Genomic DNA, 18,708 nt, shown 5'->3' on the forward strand with positions numbered 1-18,708 from the left:
GAAGACCCAGCGGTAAGCATCAGCCAACAGACCACCCTTCGCCAGCTCGATCCGCTCCTTTTCGACGTGCGGGTCACGCGAGTCCGTGGGCCACAATTTTGCCAGACAGAGGTAATCCTCGTAAACCTTGTCCTGCAGCCGCTTCAATGCTTTCTGCCTTCCTTCACCGTAGAGAACCGGTATGTGCACATCGAAGATGCCGAATAGAGAGTACACCTTGTCTTCCTCGTATTGTGTGTCACGCTTCTCGATCCATCGCATCCGTTCGGCGACGCTGAAATCAGATAGAGGAACACCTTGGAAGGCTTTTCGCGGAATTCCGGTTATATCGTGGATTTCGTGTTCCAGAGACTCCTTATCTCCCAGGCGCTCGCCCTCTTTAGAGAAGAATTCGACAATCGTTGGGGCAATGAGCTCTTGGAGGGTCCATCCTCGGGAAAACCATCTGCTCTTTCGAAAGGCCGGCTGCCAACCGGGGCCGTCGCCGTGCTGATGGGTTGAGACGTCTGCTAGGTACACGTAACATTTCACCGCGCTGCGGTACCAATGGAACATGGAGTTGAGAGCGTATTGAAGCTCGGCGCTGTCAGACTTGTCGATGCAGCATGTATCGACCCAGAAGAATTTCAATCCATCGCGCCAGGCTTGGTCTCCGCAAAAACGAATTTTAGCGTAGCTTGCTTTGTTCTTGCCTGTACCGTCCGTCATGTCTTTGAAGAGGACCTCTTCGGGACCCCATGTGTGTGAAAGTATCGCATACGGTGGAATCTTGTTGTCGGGGACCTTCGTCAGACGGACCCCGCCGGTATCGTCACGCTCCAGGAGTCGCATTGCAGAGTCCGCCAGGTTCAGCTCCCTCGGCAGCTAATCATACAATGTTCGATGGTGGGAAAAGGCTTGCAGGCTTCGCGAGCGGACGGCTTATGTTCGCGGGACTGTAAGTACAGTAAATCAGCAGTTGAAACTGGGGGAGTTGCTCGACAGACGAGAACTACTTACCATAAGTAACTGACAAAATTCGTAGCGTATGTCTCGGTGGGTTTGATTGGGAGCCTTGAAGGTGGTTGCTGTTGTTGTCTATGGACACGTCTGATTGGCCGAACTCGTTTGGGACCTCTCTCGAAGTGACGATAATTAAGGTACAGTCTAGGTGAGTGGCGTCTTACTTGCAGCTGTCGGTGCAGGCATCAAATTCAGCTCTCCCCGAGAGGATATCTTCACACTACCAATGACACATGCGATTGGTGGCTGGCCCACTTTAGACTGGGAATTTGGGCATTAATAGGTAGTGTTCATTGGGCTTCTTTACACTTCTGCTGGTCTGAAAGGCATCAACAGCTGATGTCGCAAATGTGCACATTTCGGTGGCACATCCGCCACGTTCCACAGCCTTGAGACCACCTTTGGTTGAGGATGAGTCTTCTGAGCTGCAAACCAAAAGTTTGGAGACAGGAGGCAGGGGAGGATGGAATCTGAGTTTCTGTTGTCGTTTTATTTGAACATAGGAGGGAAGCTAAGGAAGGAAGTGCGGTGCATACAGTGGTGTCGCACAGCACGGACCAGGTGAGTTTTGTCTTTTTTCTTTTCTTTCTGCCCCTTTTTTTTTTTTTTTCCCTTCCGCATTTTGTTTTCTCCTTAGCTCTATAGGTGTCCACTTCCTTTTTAACGCACAACCCGCTACATACAACTTGCTCATCTTATTACATCCTCCTTATCCTGTAATACCTACCTACAACAATTGCCAAAAGGATCCCTATGCCGTCCTACATTACCCCAATATTGAGCTCCCGCTGCGCACACGAGCTTTCAGGAGGGGAGTTTGGCATCCAGAACGAACTTGAAGTCCTGCACGCATTTTCAACCACAGAACGTCAACAAACCGTTTGCTTTCTCATTTGTTCTGGTGAGTGATAGGTGGGCATTGCTTACATCCAGTCTTTCGCTCACTGCATCACCGCTTGAGGCATCGAAGGTGAAGCGGGCGATGTTCTTCTTCTTTTGCTGGAGGGAGAGGATGTTCTTTTGGTTTGTTGTGTTAGTTCACCTTTTTTGTGCTCTCTTTTTTTTTTTTTTTTTTTTTTTTTTTTTTTTTCGACGTTGGGAATGTGTGATGAACACTCACCTGTTCAACGGTCCCCGTCGTGATGTACCTCGTCACCACAACTTCCTTGGTTTGACCCATGCGGCGCGCTCGGCCGATGGCTTGTTCCTCGACTGAGGGGTTCCAATGCGGTTCGACGATGTGGACGTGGCTGGCTGCCGTGAGTGTGAGGCTTTGTGGGTTGGAGAGGTGTAAGTATTACTCGGCGGAAAGGAGATGAGAGCGTGGGGAAGAGAGGACGTGAGGAAGGAGAGGTAATTCGGTGAGGAGAAGTGAAGTTGTATGGTGAGGAAAGGTGAGGAAAGGTGAGGTGAGGAGAGGTGAGGAGAGGTGAGGAGAGGTAAGGAGAGGTAAGGAGAGGTAAGGAGAGGTACGTGAGCACAGGTGTAACTGGCAAAATGTCGAGATGGCGAGGTGAGTGATTGCTTACCCGACAGCCCCTGTGCCAATTGACATGAGGAGGACAGAGACTTGAGAGTCTTCCTGGAAAGCTCTGAGATGTTTCAAGCGCTCTGCATTGCTGGTTCGTCCGTTGATCTGCGCGTGAGCGATTCCAGCTTGCTGCATGAGCTGGGCGAGATAGCCGAGGGATGATGTCCAAGCGGAAAAGATTAGACTGAAAGAGCGTTAACTGAGTCAAGGTGCTGCCTGCAACAAAATACCGTACTTACTGCTTGATGCCAGGTTGAACTTGGAGGGCCTGGAGCACGTTGTCTCTGACCTTCAAGAGCTTTGTGGAGTGCCCATTGTCCATGGACAGGATGAAGGGGCTCGTTGCGCGATCGTCAACACCGTCTGGCTGACTGGCTGGCGTGAGGTAGCCAGTGTTCCTTGCTGATCTTTGGGAGCGAAGAGGTCGCGAGCAATCAGGACAGAACTGTTCATCCTTCAACAACAGAGATCCATCCGCATCTTGCGATGAACAAAGCTCACACAGCATGTCGGAATCCTCGGTTGATTGTCCCGGGTCTCCCGGAGAAGACTGTATAGGCGGCAACGTTCCGAGGTCGCAAAGCCTACGCAACCTTGTAAGAGCTGTGAAAAGTACAGTGATCTTTTCATTTTTGGACTGTTTGGTCTTGTCGGCACTACTGACAATATCATCCAGTGCACGTATCGCGGTGCTCAGAATCCTGTCATATGCCTCCTGCTCCTCATTTGATAGTTGCAGATAGACGGGCTCCTCGGTTAACATAGGGAGGTTGAGGCACTTGTCTGTGCGACGAAGACAATTCTGGCGAAGATAGAACCGTAAGGGATCAACACATCCTTGATCCCCCTTTTCAAGGGGTTCGAGCACATGTTTCCGGAAGACGTTTTTGTCAGGATACGGCGGAACGCGAAGGAACTGGGCGAGAGACGCCAGGTCATCGAACTTGTTTTGTATGGGAGTACCAGTTAAGCACCATCGTCGGCTCGTGCTGAGACTGGTAGCCGCTCGGAATTGTTGTGAGGATGGATTACGAATCCAATGGGCTGTTATCGTCCCATTAGCATGTCCGTCATGATTACCACATGCACTGCAATGAAAAGTTCAGATCTAACCTTCGTCCAAAACAACTCTATACCACTCCATTTTCTGAAGCAAGCGAGCCTTCTTGTGATCAGCAGCAAGCGTTCCGTACGTTGTAAGAACCACATCAATTGACGCCAGCGATTCAGGGTTCTTAGGTCGACGTTGACCATGGAACAGAATGAGTTTCAGGGCTCCAGGCATGTGACTAGAGGTACGTAGTTCCCATTAGCTCACCAAGGAAACTACAACTTGGAGATACGTACTGGCAATTTGCATACCTCTCTATCTCTGCTACCCAGTTGTACATAAGCTCTTCGAGCGATCAGTTACAAGTTCGGAACACGGGGGTTAACGGAAACTCACGCGCTGAGGGTACAACAACCAGAGTGGCTTGTGTTGGTGTTCTTCGGTCTGGTTCAGCGACGTTTTGCGACTGAAAAGAGAAATGGGGGAAGTTGCGAGCATCCTCTAGAGTGCATAGGATCGTTGTGAGAATTGTAAGTGACTTGCCCATTCCCATCACGTCGGCAATTAGCCCACCAAAGTTGCCTTGAGGAGTCTCTTTCGGCAGAAAACTAGAAGTGGTAGCTGCCTGTCAGGATCATGACTCTTGTCTGGTGCATCAGGAGCAAAGGGGCTTGCCGGAAGCTGGGCTTTTACTTAGACTTTGTTGATGTAAGGACACCGATTTGTGATTTCTGGGAGAAAGAGTTTCCAGGTTCTCGTTTGAGAACGAAGAGCAGGGCTTGTATCTGGTGCCTGTTCAAGTCAGCTAGTAGCCTACCTGTTGTTTTAGTGGATATGTAGGTAGCAACGCATACCTTTTCAGCTCAGAGGACAGACCCATGGGGGGAATAAACTCGAGTCCCTCGTCGAATGGTCCTCCTCCTAAGGACTCCAATATGCCGTTGACTTCGTGGGCAATTCTCGCCCCGACTGCAACAAGAGAGTTATCGGTGCGACAAGCTCCAACGAGATGGGTTATGTTCCTGTCACGGCCAGGTCTGACAAAGAACTGAGGATTGTAGTATTGAATGTTCGAGGCCAGTTCCATCGGATGTTGAAGGAATGCGGAGACTTGCCTCAAGCGCTTGCCGGCGTCCTTTTCGACAACTCCGTCCTGTGGGCCAAAGATATTGACTGACATCCCATCCAACACTACTCCCTTCTTGGGAATGTTCCTTCGTTTTGTGAAAGATCCTGCAGCGAACAACGCCTCAAATCGGGCATTTGGCACGGGATCCAAGGCTGCCAACCATTTTTGTGTCCGTTGGTCAACGACGGCCAGCGCGATCTCGTCTTCGAAGAATATATAGAAACTGGTTCCCATTCTCCTCACGGGAAAGGAGAAAAATGATGAGCGCTTTGTTTGACCTTGAATTTTGCTGTCAATCGCTTTCCAGCCATCAAGACATTTCGCCTTGCCGTCGTATAGCTGAGGGCCCGGTCGTGTCGAGTTAGCTGAGAGCTCAACGAAGTTGGTTGGCAGCTAAAAGTTATAAAGACATAAAATGCAATTGACGAAAGTTGGAGAACCTACGGCACCATAGCAAACTTGGGTGGTAGTAGAAGGCGATAGCGTGCAGCTGGCGAAACCGTCATCAAGAGTAAGTGAGAAACGGCGTTTTGCCGCGGGAGCGCTATTGTTTGACGACATTACAGGTAGTAATGCTCGAACAATCCGTGGTCATCAATCGGTTCGTGGTCGAGGTTCTGGGGTTATACTAGAGCTACCGAAGATTGTTTTCTCTCCGTTTCCCCAGCTAAAGATAATCGTGGAATTGAAGATATGGTGATTGTGTAGTTCAGCCTGTGTCCCGTGGCGGTTCAGGCGCGTTAAACACGCGTGTAGAATAATACAACTAGAGTGAGATGGAGGAGTGTATCGTCAAATCAGGAGAGATCGAACGAAGACGTGAGCCTTGGCGCACAAGTTTTCGTCAATTAGAGGAAGCCACGCATCACCACAGCCCCAATCCGACCGTGTAGTCTTGGATTATCAACATGATTCGGCCAAATGTGCAGAAGGTACTTCTAGGTAGGCTGCGAACTGCCCTGACTCACGTGAGTCTGCCTTGCCATGGAATGTTCCCTTGCCTCGTTACACAACGCGACAACCGTGCCCAACACCGCCGCAGTTGGTTCCGTCTGGAGCGTGATGCCGTGCATTGTTCTAGGGTTTAACGATATCTCATACTCTGGTCTTTCCCGAAGCTGCTTTGAAGGTCTCGTCTCTTGTGGCATTCACCCGCCGTCCGCCAGGCGCCGCTTCTTGTTGTTCCTTCGCTGCTTCGACAAACAACACCAGCAATGCCGCCACGACTGGATAGTTTCCAACGCGCCTTGGACAGGTTCAAGAAAAGCCTCGATCCAAAACATGCCCAGGCTTTTCTGGCCTCAACGCGGGAAGATGTATTCTTGGAAATGGAAAAGATACAGGATGAACAGGGACGAAACCGGGAATTGCGCGGTCTCGAACGTCTTGAACCCTTCCTTGAGGCGATGACCCAGCTTGGTAAAGTCATTGAAGTTTTCACGAACACAACTGTCTTCCTCTGCTTTGTCTGGGTAAGTGAATCAGTCAGCTAATGCATTGGGGTCTCTGTCCGTCTTACTTACTTGTTGTTGGTCGATTACAGGGACCCATCAAATTCCTTCTCGCCGTGAGCTTTCTTTCAAGATTCAATGCACTCGGGTGAGGATCTAATAACTCGCTTGCTAACACCTTGTTTTTTACCTCACATTACAGACTGCTAAGACGCACCTCGAGTCACTCAACAAGCTACTCGATGCGTATGAAGAAATTGCTCTCATTTTTCCTGGCATTCTACACTACCAAGCGACATTCGAGCAATATCAACCTTTGGACAACGTGCTCGAAAACTTGTACTCCGACATTCTCGTATTTCACGAAAAAGCGCTCAAAGTTTTTAGTCGACCAAGTGCGCCGTGCCCTGACTGGATTTTCGTTCTTCCTCTTGCTAACACTGTCACAGAATGGAAGATGTTGTTCAATGCAGCTTGGAAGACATTCGAATCGGACTTTGGCCAGATTCTCCATAGTTTGAGAGAACGTCGGAAACTGCTTGACAGCGAAAAAGGATCGGCAGCACTTTACGAGATCCAGCTAATGAATAAGAAGATCGGACATTTACAAGAAGATCAAATCGAGAACGAAGAGGCAGCAAGGCGGGAGCGGCACGCGAGAAGAATTGAGTCAATCAACCGAAGATTGGGACCTCCGAAATACCAAACGGATCACCTTTCCTTCATCAATTCCAGGGACATCCCAATCAACAGGCTGAAGCGCTCTCCAGGAGAGTGGTTTTTCGCCGACCTCCGATATCAAGCTTGGCAGAACAGCAACGCTCGAGAAAGCCAATTACTCTATATTCACGGAGCACCTGGCAGTGGTATGACACCTCTATTTACCCATGGAAGGAGTTTGACAAACCCAAGATTTCTTTAAGTAGGTTATACTGACGGACCAATAGGAAAATCTACGTTGATGGCCGCCACTATCGAACAAGTTTTGGGCAACAACATGCCCGACGTAGCTATCGCTTTCTTCTTCTTTCGGCACCTACAGGAAGATAAGAATAATCTTAACGGGCTCTTGCGCGCAATCCTAGCACAGCTACTTGACAGGTATCCCGACTTGGCCACCACTCTTGAGGAAGAAATATCCAAGAAGGACACCATAAAACTCCAAAAAACAGATGAACTGGAGGGACTCGTTAGCAAAGCAATCGAAGCCTTCCAGACGGTATTTCTGGTCCTAGACGGATTGGATGAGTGTGCTGATGGAGAAGCAGAGAAAACAATTGACTGGCTGGTATCCTTTGGCAATGGCTCCATTGGATGCAAGTTACGTATCCTTTGTGCCGGTCAAAGAGACGGCGTGTCGGACCGTCGGCTGCTCTCTCTCCTCTCAACTGTTTCCCTTTCCCTCGATGAAGAAATCAAACATCAAGAAGATATTACAAGCTATTGCCAAGCCTGGGGCAAGAGAATACAAAGCCAATTCGAGGCGGAACATGGGTTAGAGCAAGATATTGTAGCTCGCGTATCCGCAGGGGCTAAAGGTACGCTGCAGGGATTCTGCTATGAGACTTGGAATGCCCAATGCTAATTAGATTTGCAGGCATGTTTCTCTATGCAAAATTGGTCCTTCAGCATCTGTTTCATCAAGATTCCATTGCTGCGTTGGAGGAGCAACTGGAACCAGGAGTGTTCCCAAACACTCTAGAAAAAGCGTAAGGACCATCGCTGCACTTTATTTTCATTCCTTCAGAAACCGTTTGAAGGAGTACATTAACAGACTTTCTCCAAACAGATATGAAAAGGTCGAGCATCGCGTATTCACGAACTCTCCACCTTCCAAACGCGAAGCTGCAACCAAGATCCTGAGCTATGTTGTCTGCTGCAGGCGAACACTGTGCTGGCGGGAGATACAAGCTTTTTTCTGTACCGATGTCACAAAAAGGGAGGCTAATTACAAGAGGCGACTAGCTTGGAGCTACAAAGAACTCTGTAGTTCTTTTCTGGACTCAGATACCATCAGAGACAACTACGCTGGCCCCGAAGATGAGGTCCGACTGGTACATAAAACCGCCCGCGAGTAAGTGATCAACCTTCATCATCCGACTACCAACCACAGGATGCAGATCAATGGTAACCTGAGTAAATTTGCTAAGCGGTTCCGTCGAACAGGTTTCTGATACGGAGAAGAAGACTGGACATCGCTCAACAGACTGCTGAGCTTTCGGTATTCTGCTTTCAATACCTCACGTCGCCCCCATTCACTCTCGGCATTTCGGAGGAAGATGTGTTGTCGTATGCAAAAAAGGGATACTACGCCTTGCAAGACTACACGGTCCATTACTGGTTCGAGCATCTCCTCGAATGCGTCAAATCCCTCGACCCGATGACAAACGTGGACAAATGCCAAGATATTTTCGACCTTGCCCTGATCTTCCTGAGGTCCTATGGAAACCGGGAAAAGATGGCAGAATTCCTTCGAGCAGAGACTTATACGGGGCTTACTGATGCAATAACCAAGCACCTCCCAACTCATGGCCGAGAGCGCAACGCTTATCTCTGCATAGAGATTCGAACAGAGTCGCTTCGGCAAAAGATCGCCAAACTAGACTTTGGAGCCTTCACTGCGGAAGAGCAGAGAGTCTTCGACAACCTCCACGGGCCCAGAACGTCATACAAGTGCTCAAAACCCTGGTGTGACTTTTTCAAGGGGGGACTCGTGAGCGAGGCAAACCGACAAAAGCACATTGATGAGCACGAATTTCCGCATCGGTGTGCATATGAGGACTGCATTGGATTCAAGTTGGGATTCAGCACGAACGGCGAACTTCAGAAGCACAATGGGAAGTGGCATGCTCGGCAAAACGACGCCAACAGTTTTCCCAAACTAGAAGCGTCCTCCAGCCTTTCTGGAGACTCAAACGAGAGCAGCCTCCACGAAGCGTGTAGGAGAGGCGACATCGGGAGAGTTAGACAGCTTCTGGAATCCGATGCGGGGAAGAACGCAATAAATATCTATAGGTGGAGCACAGAATCCAAGGTGGGATTCCCACTTAGCATCGCCGCTGCGATGGGTTGTAAGGAAATATGCGATTTGTTGATTTCCAACGGCGCATTCGTCGACATCGACGAAGGAGCACCACTCCGAGCCGCAGCGGAAAACGGTCACCTGGAAGTCTGTGAATTACTGATTTCCCACGGCGCGATCGTCGATAAAGGTTCAGGTGCACCACTTCGGGAAGCAGCGAAAATGGGCCATCTGGAAGTCTGCAAGCTATTGATACAAAGTGGAGCGGATATAAACTTCTTGTGGAATGGTCGTACGCCATTACATGAAGCAGCAGAAGCGGGTCATGTCGAAATAATCGATCTACTTCTGCACCAAGCCGACATAGAACCGAACAAAGGGGCCCATAATGAAGGTCGCACGGCGGCAGAAGCGGCAGCTGCCGAGGGGCAAATTGAGGCATTACACTGTATGCGGGCCTCTGGGAAGGTGGACATGAGCGTTGGACTCCTCAGATCAGCCTGCACATATTCTTCTGGCTCCTTGGACACGATCAAATATCTACTGAACAATGGCCATGTGGATGAGGCGGACGAGAGATGTGTGTGGACAGTTTTGACGACAGTATCGAAGGAAGCAACCAGGAAATACTTGGCCAACGTCGGATTGGCTATCGGCATGCTATTTTCCACGGGAAACCCGGTGTTCAGCGATGTCGAGCGTCTCACAACAGAACTGGGGTATAAGATTAAGAAAATAATGGACTACAACAAATCCGCATTTGAAAAACGCTGGTACCTCTATGAAAAGGAAATAAAGGACCAAAAGCGCATGATGGAGAAGCGAACACCCTTCTTGATCTCAATCATGGAGTACCTGAAATGGAGGATCAAACGTTCCGATTGGTCTAGATTTCTTGAGAATAGAAAGGAGTTCGGAATGGAACTGGACACTGAGCTTGGCGAAGCCGTCAACAAGTTTGTGAAAAGAATTGAGGGCAACAGGAGCACGACAATTGTCGAAGATCAGCCTGAAGTGGAGGGCAAGGCCGAGCCGATGGAGACCGCGATAGAGACAGATGAGGAGATGGATGAGGAAGACGATTTGTTTTGAAGGGTAAAGATTCCGTATTTTTTGCATTGGCTTTTGTCTTCGATACATACTTTTCCGTCTATTTTGTAAAACGAAATGTCGTTATTCAAACTCCTTTAGTCTTATTGAGGATGTGTATTAGACGGTATACTTGCTCTTCGATACTTACTAACAGACTCTACCGTTCAAGGCCACAGGACTACCTCTCTACAAACGGCAAATATACTTCTCTTCTTAATGTAGTTACGTACGGACACGAAAGCCCCAAAAGAAAAGAGGCTAAACTCTGACTGATTCAATGAAAAAGAAGCGGAAACTCAATAGCCATTCGGTCTATTCAGTAGGCTGTCGACTAAGATCGTGAACGTAGAGCGATCTCGTAGTGGGACATTCGGGGCGTAACCACATGGCGCCGGTGCGCCGCCCTGCGAAGTAACGCTACCAAGGGGTAAGTACACCCCTCACTCGGGTGGCTTGACCGTTGACATGTTCGATAAGTCACCCATTGGTTGGAGATGGCAAACATCAGCGCGGTACTGTGACAGGGGGGTGGACATCGATGGCCGACTCGTCCAGTTTGCGAGCAGTTACGAGACTATGCCGGCTCTGGATTCTATAGCGATGTTCTCGTCGAAATCTTGGTGGAGTCGGTGATGCGGAAGATGTGGTCGAGAACGGCCTTCGGAATTTCGTTTTGAGTATGCCTTAATGGCTGCACGGTTAGCCTCAGAGAATGTCCCGGAACAAATTCCGGAGATGTTCCGACGTCTTCGTAGTCAGCTTCGGCCATTGTTCCAAGCCCCTTCGTTGCTTTTTCTCCCAAGGTCCCTTCAACCCCCCGGTCCCTCGAGCTTCTCTCGCAGAGTTCGGTGTTTGTTTCGGTCCCGGAAGTATATCTTCGGTTGAACATAAGATGACTGGTCACCCCTCGCCCCGCCCCTCCCAGCACCGAGTCCTGGGTTGGGTTTTTGGGCCAAAACACATCATTTCTGTTGTGCCCTCGACATCTTCGCCTACATCCATTTCAATAATTACTCAACAGACACCTTGCTTTGACAATCAGGAGACCATCCTTTCATGTTATACGGGCTTTGATCGAAGCTGACATTGGGATCAGAACCGGCGGCATGAAACGAATCCGTCGCTGTAGCTGATGGCTACCCTTTTTCTCCGGATTCCGTGTCATTTCCACCATATTGGTCGATTTTTATGTCGCCTCGCTTGCTCCGTCGATTGCTCTTCCGTTCCAGACCATTCGCGATGGGAACCATGTGGCGTAATGTTATTGCAAGATAACGGATGTCGGTGGACGAGGCATGAAGTAGGCGGGCTTTCGATAACGTGGTTGCCGAACTGAATTGGTGGACATGAGGTGTTACGATATCCAGAGATCTTGGAAGACAGAGGGGCGCTGGATGGGGGAGACACGACGGTCGTCTTGTTGCGTGGGTGGGTATCGGGTCTGAGCATATGAGGCGCAGGTTCGAAGTTCCAGAGAGGAAGACCGTGGACGAGGAAGGATCGGAAAGTAGAGGGAGGCATCTAGAAAGGTGTGGAAGAAGAAATTGAGTCTGGTGATGAGGGTAGTCGGTCACTACGTAGCTTGGGTTGGCGTTAGCGTTGGAAGATGCGCTATGGGCCTGGAAATTGGGCGCGATCGACTCACCTTGTTTGACCGCGATAAACCTTCAATGAACAACTGCTTCAACGGCTCCAAATAGTGCAGGCTCGGAATTCGTTCGCATCCAAGGTTGGAAGGACGCATCTTTTGTCTCCAAATGTAAAAGCGGTGATGCCATTGCTGAGTGTCTCCATGGTTGAGTTGTTGTGGAAGATGGAAAGGAATGCTCAAAGACCCCAACTGGGGACGAAGGAAGCGGCTGCCAGAGCGAATACAGGCGCTGCCCAGTGGGTGCGAGGGGCCACTGTTACAGGCTGCACCTGCTTGCAATGACTTGCATCACAAAGGTGGGTCCTGCCCGCCTGGCGCGATGAACCCCTTGGGGCGCCCAAACCGCCTCTACCGGTTTTAATACCGGTAACTCCATTGCCGGACACCCTTTGCGTCCCGCCCCCGCCCTCCACGACGGCGCAGTCGGCCAAGAGAGCCCGGACTGCAGACGAGGAAGTCCGTCCCGCCCACACCACCACCGCCTCCCCTGCTGCTTCCGGTCCCATCATGTCCTCCTCTGAGACCTTCCTCTCTGAAGCTCACGCAAATTTGGAGGTCTACCGCCTCTTCGCCACCGCCCTTGACACCGAACACGCCCGCGCCTCCGTCATCTCGCCCGCTCACGCACGTGAAGCTGACCGCCTCGCACGAACCATCTCCATTGCCCTGCAGAAAAGTTCTGCTTCCCTGCTCTCGCCTACTCCGGACTCCACCGCCCCAGCAAACAAGAAGGTTTCCACTCCCTCCGCCCCGACCAGCAAAGGGAAGAGGCCCGTTTCCTTCGCAGAAGCTGCCGCCCGCGGTGCCGATTCCGCCTCCGCCTCCCGCTCTGCTCCCTGCTCCCGCTCCAGCCCCACCCGCAAGGCTACGCTGCCCCAAAGTGACGGCCGCGTCTTCCTTCGACTAGATAGGGACTCCCCTTTCGCCAATACAGATGTCTTTGCTATTCGCAGAGAAGTGCAAACACTCCTCCGCCTCGCCCCCACCGACATCCCTGGTTGCCACAAGGTCCCCTCTGGTTTTGCCCTCGTGCCCAAGAATGACACTGTCCGCCAAACCCTCCTAGCCCATAAAAATGAGATTGGTGCCCGTATTGGCTGCCTCCAAGTCGAAGTGCCCAAGAAATGGGTCACCTACGCCGTCCAAAATGTGCCCATGACGATGCGGTTCGGTATGGTCCCTGTTGACACTACCACTACCATTAAGGACGAGGTCCTCGTCCAAACCGGCCAAGAGCCTGTCGCCCTCCGTCCCTCCCAGTACTATCAACCTGGCGAGGCCTATGCAACCTGGCTTATCTCCTTTGACAGGCCTGTCTCCCCTTTCCGCCTCTTCGACGTGAGCAACAGTAGCCGCCTCGTCCAGAAACGCCGCCCGCTGGACCAGTGTACAGAATGCTTTGAGTGGCATGGCCGTAGAGGGTGCGCTCGCGCTGCTAAATGCCCACAATGCGGACAGAATGCCCACGGTGAGTGTGACCGTCACATTCAATGCGCCAACTGCCGTGGCCCCTTCAAGTCTACCCACGCCGAGTGTCCCATGCGCCCAAAGCGCCAAGGAGATACCGTCATCCGCCCGACCCCTCAACAACGGAAGAAGATTCGCCGCGACGGCGGTGACCTTTTCTCCAAGGCACATGACCGCCCCGCTCCCCCCGATAGCCAGGAAGACACTTCCACGTCTTCCGGCGAGCTGCCCAGCTACAGTTCCGCCCCCTCCAGCCCCGAGAATTCCGACAGCACTGGCCAGACCCAGCCCTCAGCTGATGAGGATATGATAGAGGTCTATTTGAGCGAGGACTCGTCCTCCGACGCCGCAGTCCGCCGCTCCAACCGCCACAAAACGCCCTCCAAGAGGGCCGCTGGCTTATGAGTGGACACTCAACCCCCTCTCGCGATAGCCTGAACAATTCTAGACTACGTATCTTTCAGGCTAACGTAGCACGAGCACGAGATACGCACGAGATTGCCCTCCAAGCTGCTAGTGAGGCTGGAGCGGACGTAATTATGATCCAAGAGCCACGAGCGTGGTTCTACGAGGGCCGCTTTGGTATTCCCGGGCACCCCCTTTACGCTCTTTACACTCCTGTCCGCACATGGACAGAGGAAGCAGCCACCCACCCACGCTTAGCCACCTACGTTCGTAAGGATGTGGCAGCCGGGGGGTATACTCTCGGGTCTACAAGGGATCTTCTGTGGGTAAAGACGCAAGGAATCACCTTCGTTAATATCTACCGACGATCCGATGATGTTTCTGCCCTTGAAACTCTTCAGAATTGGCAACCAACAGCTAAGACACTCCTCGCTGGTGACTTCAATGCTAAACACCACACCTGGCAACCTGGCGCAGAGACGTCAGAGGGCGCCACGCGCATTGTTGACTACGTCGTAGAGCACGACCTCGATTTACTAACGGTGCCCGGCATTCCTACTCATAATCGTGGAAATACCATCGACCTTACTTTTTCGAATATTCCCCTTTGCTCAACAAGGGTCGCTCCGGAATTGGACTGCGGTTCTGATCACCAGGTCTGTATTACAGACATCCCTACCCAGCTGGTAATACCTCCCCGTCGTCGACTAGTCCTTCGGGAAGACCCAGAGGCTATTAAGCTTTATGCTGAAAATGTCTCCTTTCTCATGGGTTTGGTCCCGCTCCCCCCTACAGGCGAGGACTCTCCCGAAAAGCTCGACGAGCTCGCCGAGGCCCTCTGCAACGTCCTTACAGAAGCCCTCCAAATCACCTGCAGGCCCTCGAGACCTGAGAAGAACGCAAAGTGGTGGAATAAGACGTGTGCGCAGGCATCTAGACTGTTCCGCAACTATCGGCACAACAACCCGAATCCTATCCCCCAACGGATAGAAGCGCTTCGGCAAGAGTTTAAAAGGGTAGTTAAAGAAGCAAAGCAGCTGTTTTTCGACGACCTTATCACTAAGGCACAAAATGACAAGGACATCTATCGGATCGTGGCGTGGCACAAGCCCCGTGACCGAATGGAGGCACCCCCGCTAGTCATCAATGGGCAGACCGTTATCGAGCCAGAGGCCAAGGCGGAGGCCCTCCGCACAGCCCTGCTAGAAAGGAACAGCGAAGACGAAGACCTCGAAACGGGCTGGGTACCCACGGTACCACGCCGTCGCCTACCCTGGTCGTCCGTCGTCTACGCGGACGAAGTCTACAAAACCCTTTGCGGTACTGGCAATACGACCCCCGGCTCCGACGGCATTACGGTCCGTATGTTGAAGGCATCCTGGGAATCTATTAAAGACTCTGTCCAGCAGCTATATCAGGGTTGCGTCACTACCGGCTATCACCCCCAAGTCTTCCGACAGGCGGAAGTGGTGATGATACCGAAACCTGGGAAAGACCAAACGACGGCCAAGGGATGGCGGCCCATCTCACTCCTGTCCTGCCTTGGGAAAGGCATTGAACGCCTTATTGGTAGGCGGATCGCTTGGACGGCTATTTCTAACGGAGTCTTAAATCCCCAGCAGGCTGGTGCCTTCCCAAGGCGTTCGGCTGTTGATATTGTGGAAGCTCTGGTTCACGATATCGAAATTGCACTCGACAAGGGACTCGTTGCTGCGCTAGTAGCTATAGATGTCAAAGGTGCCTTTGATGCCGTCCTAGTGAATAGGCTAGTCTTACGTTTGCGGGAGCAAGGGTGGCCAAACTGCGTGGTCCGCTGGGTGGAGTCTTTTATGACGGACCGTATGGCCCGCGTTCGATACTCGGGGGTGACTACTCCTATGCGCCGTCTTAGATGCGGGCTCCCCCAGGGCTCACCAGCTTCGCCAATCATCTACCTGCTCTACACAGAGCCAGTACATCGCCTCGGGGAGAGCGAAGCGCAGCATTTTGGATATGCAGACGACTGTGCAGTCCTTATCACTGGCTCTTCGAACGAGGAGGTTGCAAGGAAGGCCCAACGAGAGTTGGACGCCATGGTCCGATGGGGAGTAGACAACGCTGTCGATTTTTCCCCGGATAAGACAGAAATTCAGTTTTTCTCCAGGAGAAGACTAACTGCGCCTTTCCCGACCATTACGCACGAAGGAGTCGAGGTGGCTGCACAGCCGGCAATTCGTTGGCTGGGGATTTGGCTCCATAGCAAGCTGAACTGGAAGCATCACATTGAGCATAGGCTCGCCTCCGCTAAGCAGGTGGTCCGTCACATCCGCGGTCTCAACAAGGTCTACCACGGCGCTCCTCCAGGCTCCATGGTGAAGGCTATGAAGGCCGTCGTCCTGCCAAAGGCCCTATTTGGCTCTGAAATCTGGTGGCCAGGCTATAAGAAGCACGCCCTTCACCGTAAACAAGGGGAGTTTCCACTTGTTAGCAACGGACTGGCGGACCTCGTCTATAAAGTCCAGACAGCGGTGAACATTGCCATCCGCGCCAGCTTACCGGTGTGGAGAACGACGCGCCTAGCTGTTCTCTACCGCGAAGCTAGCCTGCCCCCCGTCCCCCTTCTTCTGGAAGCGGCCCGCCGGCGGCACGCTGTGCGCCTCCTCACCTTAGATCCCGCCCACCCGCTTGTCCCGCGTCTTTCGGAACCCCGAATGACGCCGCATGGCCTGCCTCGCCGCCCTACAACGCTACAGACGGCTGCCCAGCTCGCCTTGCCTTTCCCGCGGCCGGTTCTACAGCCGCCCGTCTATAACGGAGACACTCACAAGGATCCAGCGCCCACATCTAAAGACAGGGCTGCCAAGGATTTCAAAGAATGGCTTCTCCAACTAGATCCCTCAGAGATCGTCGTTTATACCGACGGCTCTATGATAGCTAAGCAGATGGGCCTTCCAGCGCACGCGGAGGACCCCGACGCCGAAGAAGAAAGACTAGAGGGCGAGTGCGTAGTCTTTGGCTACGTAATCTTCCAAGGACAGACTGAACTTGGCCGCGGATGCGGTCAGTTAGAACATGCGGAAGTTTTCGATGCGGAGGCGGAAGGGGCGCGGCATGGTCTCAAGGCCGCTGTGGCGCTCTTCCCGGAGGCACAGGCCCGGCCACGCATTACGATATGCCTTGATAACACGTCCGTCATCAGAGGACTCCGAGGAACCCCAGCTGCGTCATCACAAGCGGCTTTCCTCGATTTCCGCGCCACCCGCAAGGGCTATGGCCCCAGTCTGGTCAGCGTCCGCTGGGTTCCTGGCCACAAGGGCATCACGGGCAACGAGATTGCTGACGAGCTCGCTAAGGCGGGAGCGGAAGGGGGAGAGGTAGTCAATGAAGGCTTGGCTACCCTTGCGCATTCAAGGCGGCTTTCTAAGAGGGAGGCGCGTACGGATTTCAAGGCATGGTGGGCCGCGAACAAGCCAGAGTCGTATGCGGACTACCGGCTGGGGGTCTCTATCAAGCCTAACGACGAACTAAAAGAGTTGGACAGACGCTCCCTGCACCACCTTCTGGCGGCTAGATCAGGCCATGGGGACTTCAAGGACTACCACGAGCGTTTTGAGCACGAGGACGCCCTGCTAACATGCTTTTGTGGAAGTTGGAAGAATCCCTTCCACCCCTTTTTCTGTAGGAGGGCGTACGCGGTTTCCCCGGTCACAGGCGAGGCGGCTACGCGGGAGAATCTCTCCCTTGCCATCGGTATTTACTGGCAACGATTTATTGCTAGAATACAGACCTCCCACTTCTTTTCGTGGACTTGCACAAGGAAGGCCTGGCGCCAGACACTCTGGCAACAGCACATCGATAATGGAGGCACCGCTAACAACCTTACCGGGTTCCTACGGGACGAAGGGATAGAAGTTGGCCAAAGCCACGAGATCCAGGAGGTTATGGCGGATTTGGACAGGCTGGTCCATCGAGTTAGACGGCGGGAGGAAGCCGTGCGGGGCGACAACGAGGGAGAGAGCGGAGAGGAGTAGAGTGTTTTTGTTTTTCCCTTTCTTTCGTCTTTTCGTTTGTTCTACAGGTTCCGCCATATACTGGCGGCTCGCTCACTGGGCGTTTCGATTGGAGGTGTTGGGCCGCGTTTACGCTATGGGCAACACGTGATATGCACTGGCAATAGGCCTCGGGTTGCCCTCGGATTAATGGTTTTGGTGGACAGGTAGGGCACCGCTCCTATTTTTGTACGCTAGATTCACCGATGTGGCACGTCTCAAGCCCTACGGGAGGCGGAAGTAGACGTTAAATATAACAACAACAACAACAACAACAACAACAACAACAACAACAACAACAACAACAACAACAACAACAACAACAACAACAACAACAACAACAACAACAACAACAACAACATATAAGTCAGAACTGCCACTCGTTCCCGCCTTCCCTTTCCGTACGGTCTTATCGATAAGAACATGAGCCTCATTCCATCCGTTGTGTCATGGTGACCTGTCCAGCCATGCCATGACAGCTTACACAGGGTTCAAGCCAGGCAAACACCCCTGGGCGCCAGCCCCATGACAGTAGGCGAAAGGTACTGATCGGTTGTAGAAGCTATTGCTTGCTGAAGAGCCAGTATCTAAAGAGGCTTGGGAAGGCCGTCTTTATATACCGGCCTTCATGAACCCGATAGAGCGGACCCGTGGACCTGAACCTTTGTCTCGGGTCTAACCTGATTGGTCTGTTGGTTCTATCTGATCTAGCTTACATTAGTGATCCCTGATTGGATCGTAACACTGGACTGGGCTTGCAAGACAACTAAGGCAGCCTTTCTAACACTCCAGTCCTTGTCTCCTAAACGTGCTACTACAGCCGTAAGGCGCTCGTCGGATAAGCTGGACTGGGCTTGCAAGACACCTAAGGCAGCCGCT

At 52.1% G+C, this 18,708-nt stretch overlaps 4 protein-coding genes across 4 annotated transcripts; 2 read left to right on the forward strand and 2 right to left on the reverse strand.

Annotated features, from left to right (window-relative positions):
- B0H65DRAFT_490745 (uncharacterized protein) lies at positions 1 to 1,079 on the reverse strand (the record flags this gene model as incomplete). The annotated part of the gene is made up of 2 exons (XM_062827734.1): positions 1,002 to 1,079; positions 1 to 935 (listed from the first exon to the last, which is right to left on the reverse strand). A coding segment is annotated over exon 2 (831 nt), but the record flags the coding sequence as incomplete, so codon positions are not given.
- Positions 1,080 to 1,603: 524 nt separating this feature from the next.
- On the reverse strand, positions 1,604 to 5,553 carry B0H65DRAFT_460782 (SNF2 family N-terminal domain-containing protein). Its single transcript, XM_062826558.1, has 11 exons — positions 5,158 to 5,553; positions 4,439 to 5,052; positions 4,278 to 4,376; positions 3,981 to 4,192; positions 3,896 to 3,929; positions 3,647 to 3,822; positions 2,773 to 3,577; positions 2,532 to 2,717; positions 2,123 to 2,273; positions 1,930 to 2,019; positions 1,604 to 1,845 (listed from the first exon to the last, which is right to left on the reverse strand). Exons 1-11 carry the CDS (start codon positions 5,272 to 5,274, stop codon positions 1,807 to 1,809), a joined length of 2,523 nt encoding a protein of 840 aa, XP_062682649.1. The 5' UTR covers positions 5,275 to 5,553; the 3' UTR covers positions 1,604 to 1,806.
- A 224-nt stretch (positions 5,554 to 5,777) lies between these two features.
- B0H65DRAFT_460790 (uncharacterized protein) lies at positions 5,778 to 10,374 on the forward strand. The gene is made up of 8 exons (XM_062826559.1): positions 5,778 to 6,185; positions 6,257 to 6,280; positions 6,367 to 6,559; positions 6,614 to 7,030; positions 7,112 to 7,702; positions 7,762 to 7,873; positions 7,954 to 8,238; positions 8,331 to 10,374. The coding sequence occupies exons 1-8, from the start codon at positions 5,928 to 5,930 to the stop codon at positions 10,276 to 10,278; spliced, it is 3,828 nt and encodes a 1,275-aa protein (XP_062682650.1). The 5' UTR covers positions 5,778 to 5,927; the 3' UTR covers positions 10,279 to 10,374.
- A 1,879-nt stretch (positions 10,375 to 12,253) lies between these two features.
- On the forward strand, positions 12,254 to 13,057 carry B0H65DRAFT_396077 (uncharacterized protein; the record flags this gene model as incomplete). Its single annotated transcript, XM_062823771.1, has 1 exon — positions 12,254 to 13,057. A coding segment is annotated over one exon (804 nt), but the record flags the coding sequence as incomplete, so codon positions are not given.
- Between the last annotated feature and the right edge of the window lie 5,651 nt (positions 13,058 to 18,708).

Source organism: Neurospora tetraspora (genome assembly GCF_033439725.1).
Source record: "Neurospora tetraspora strain CBS 560.94 chromosome Unknown B0H65scaffold_3, whole genome shotgun sequence".
Classification (NCBI taxonomy): Eukaryota; Fungi; Ascomycota; class Sordariomycetes; order Sordariales; family Sordariaceae; genus Neurospora; species Neurospora tetraspora.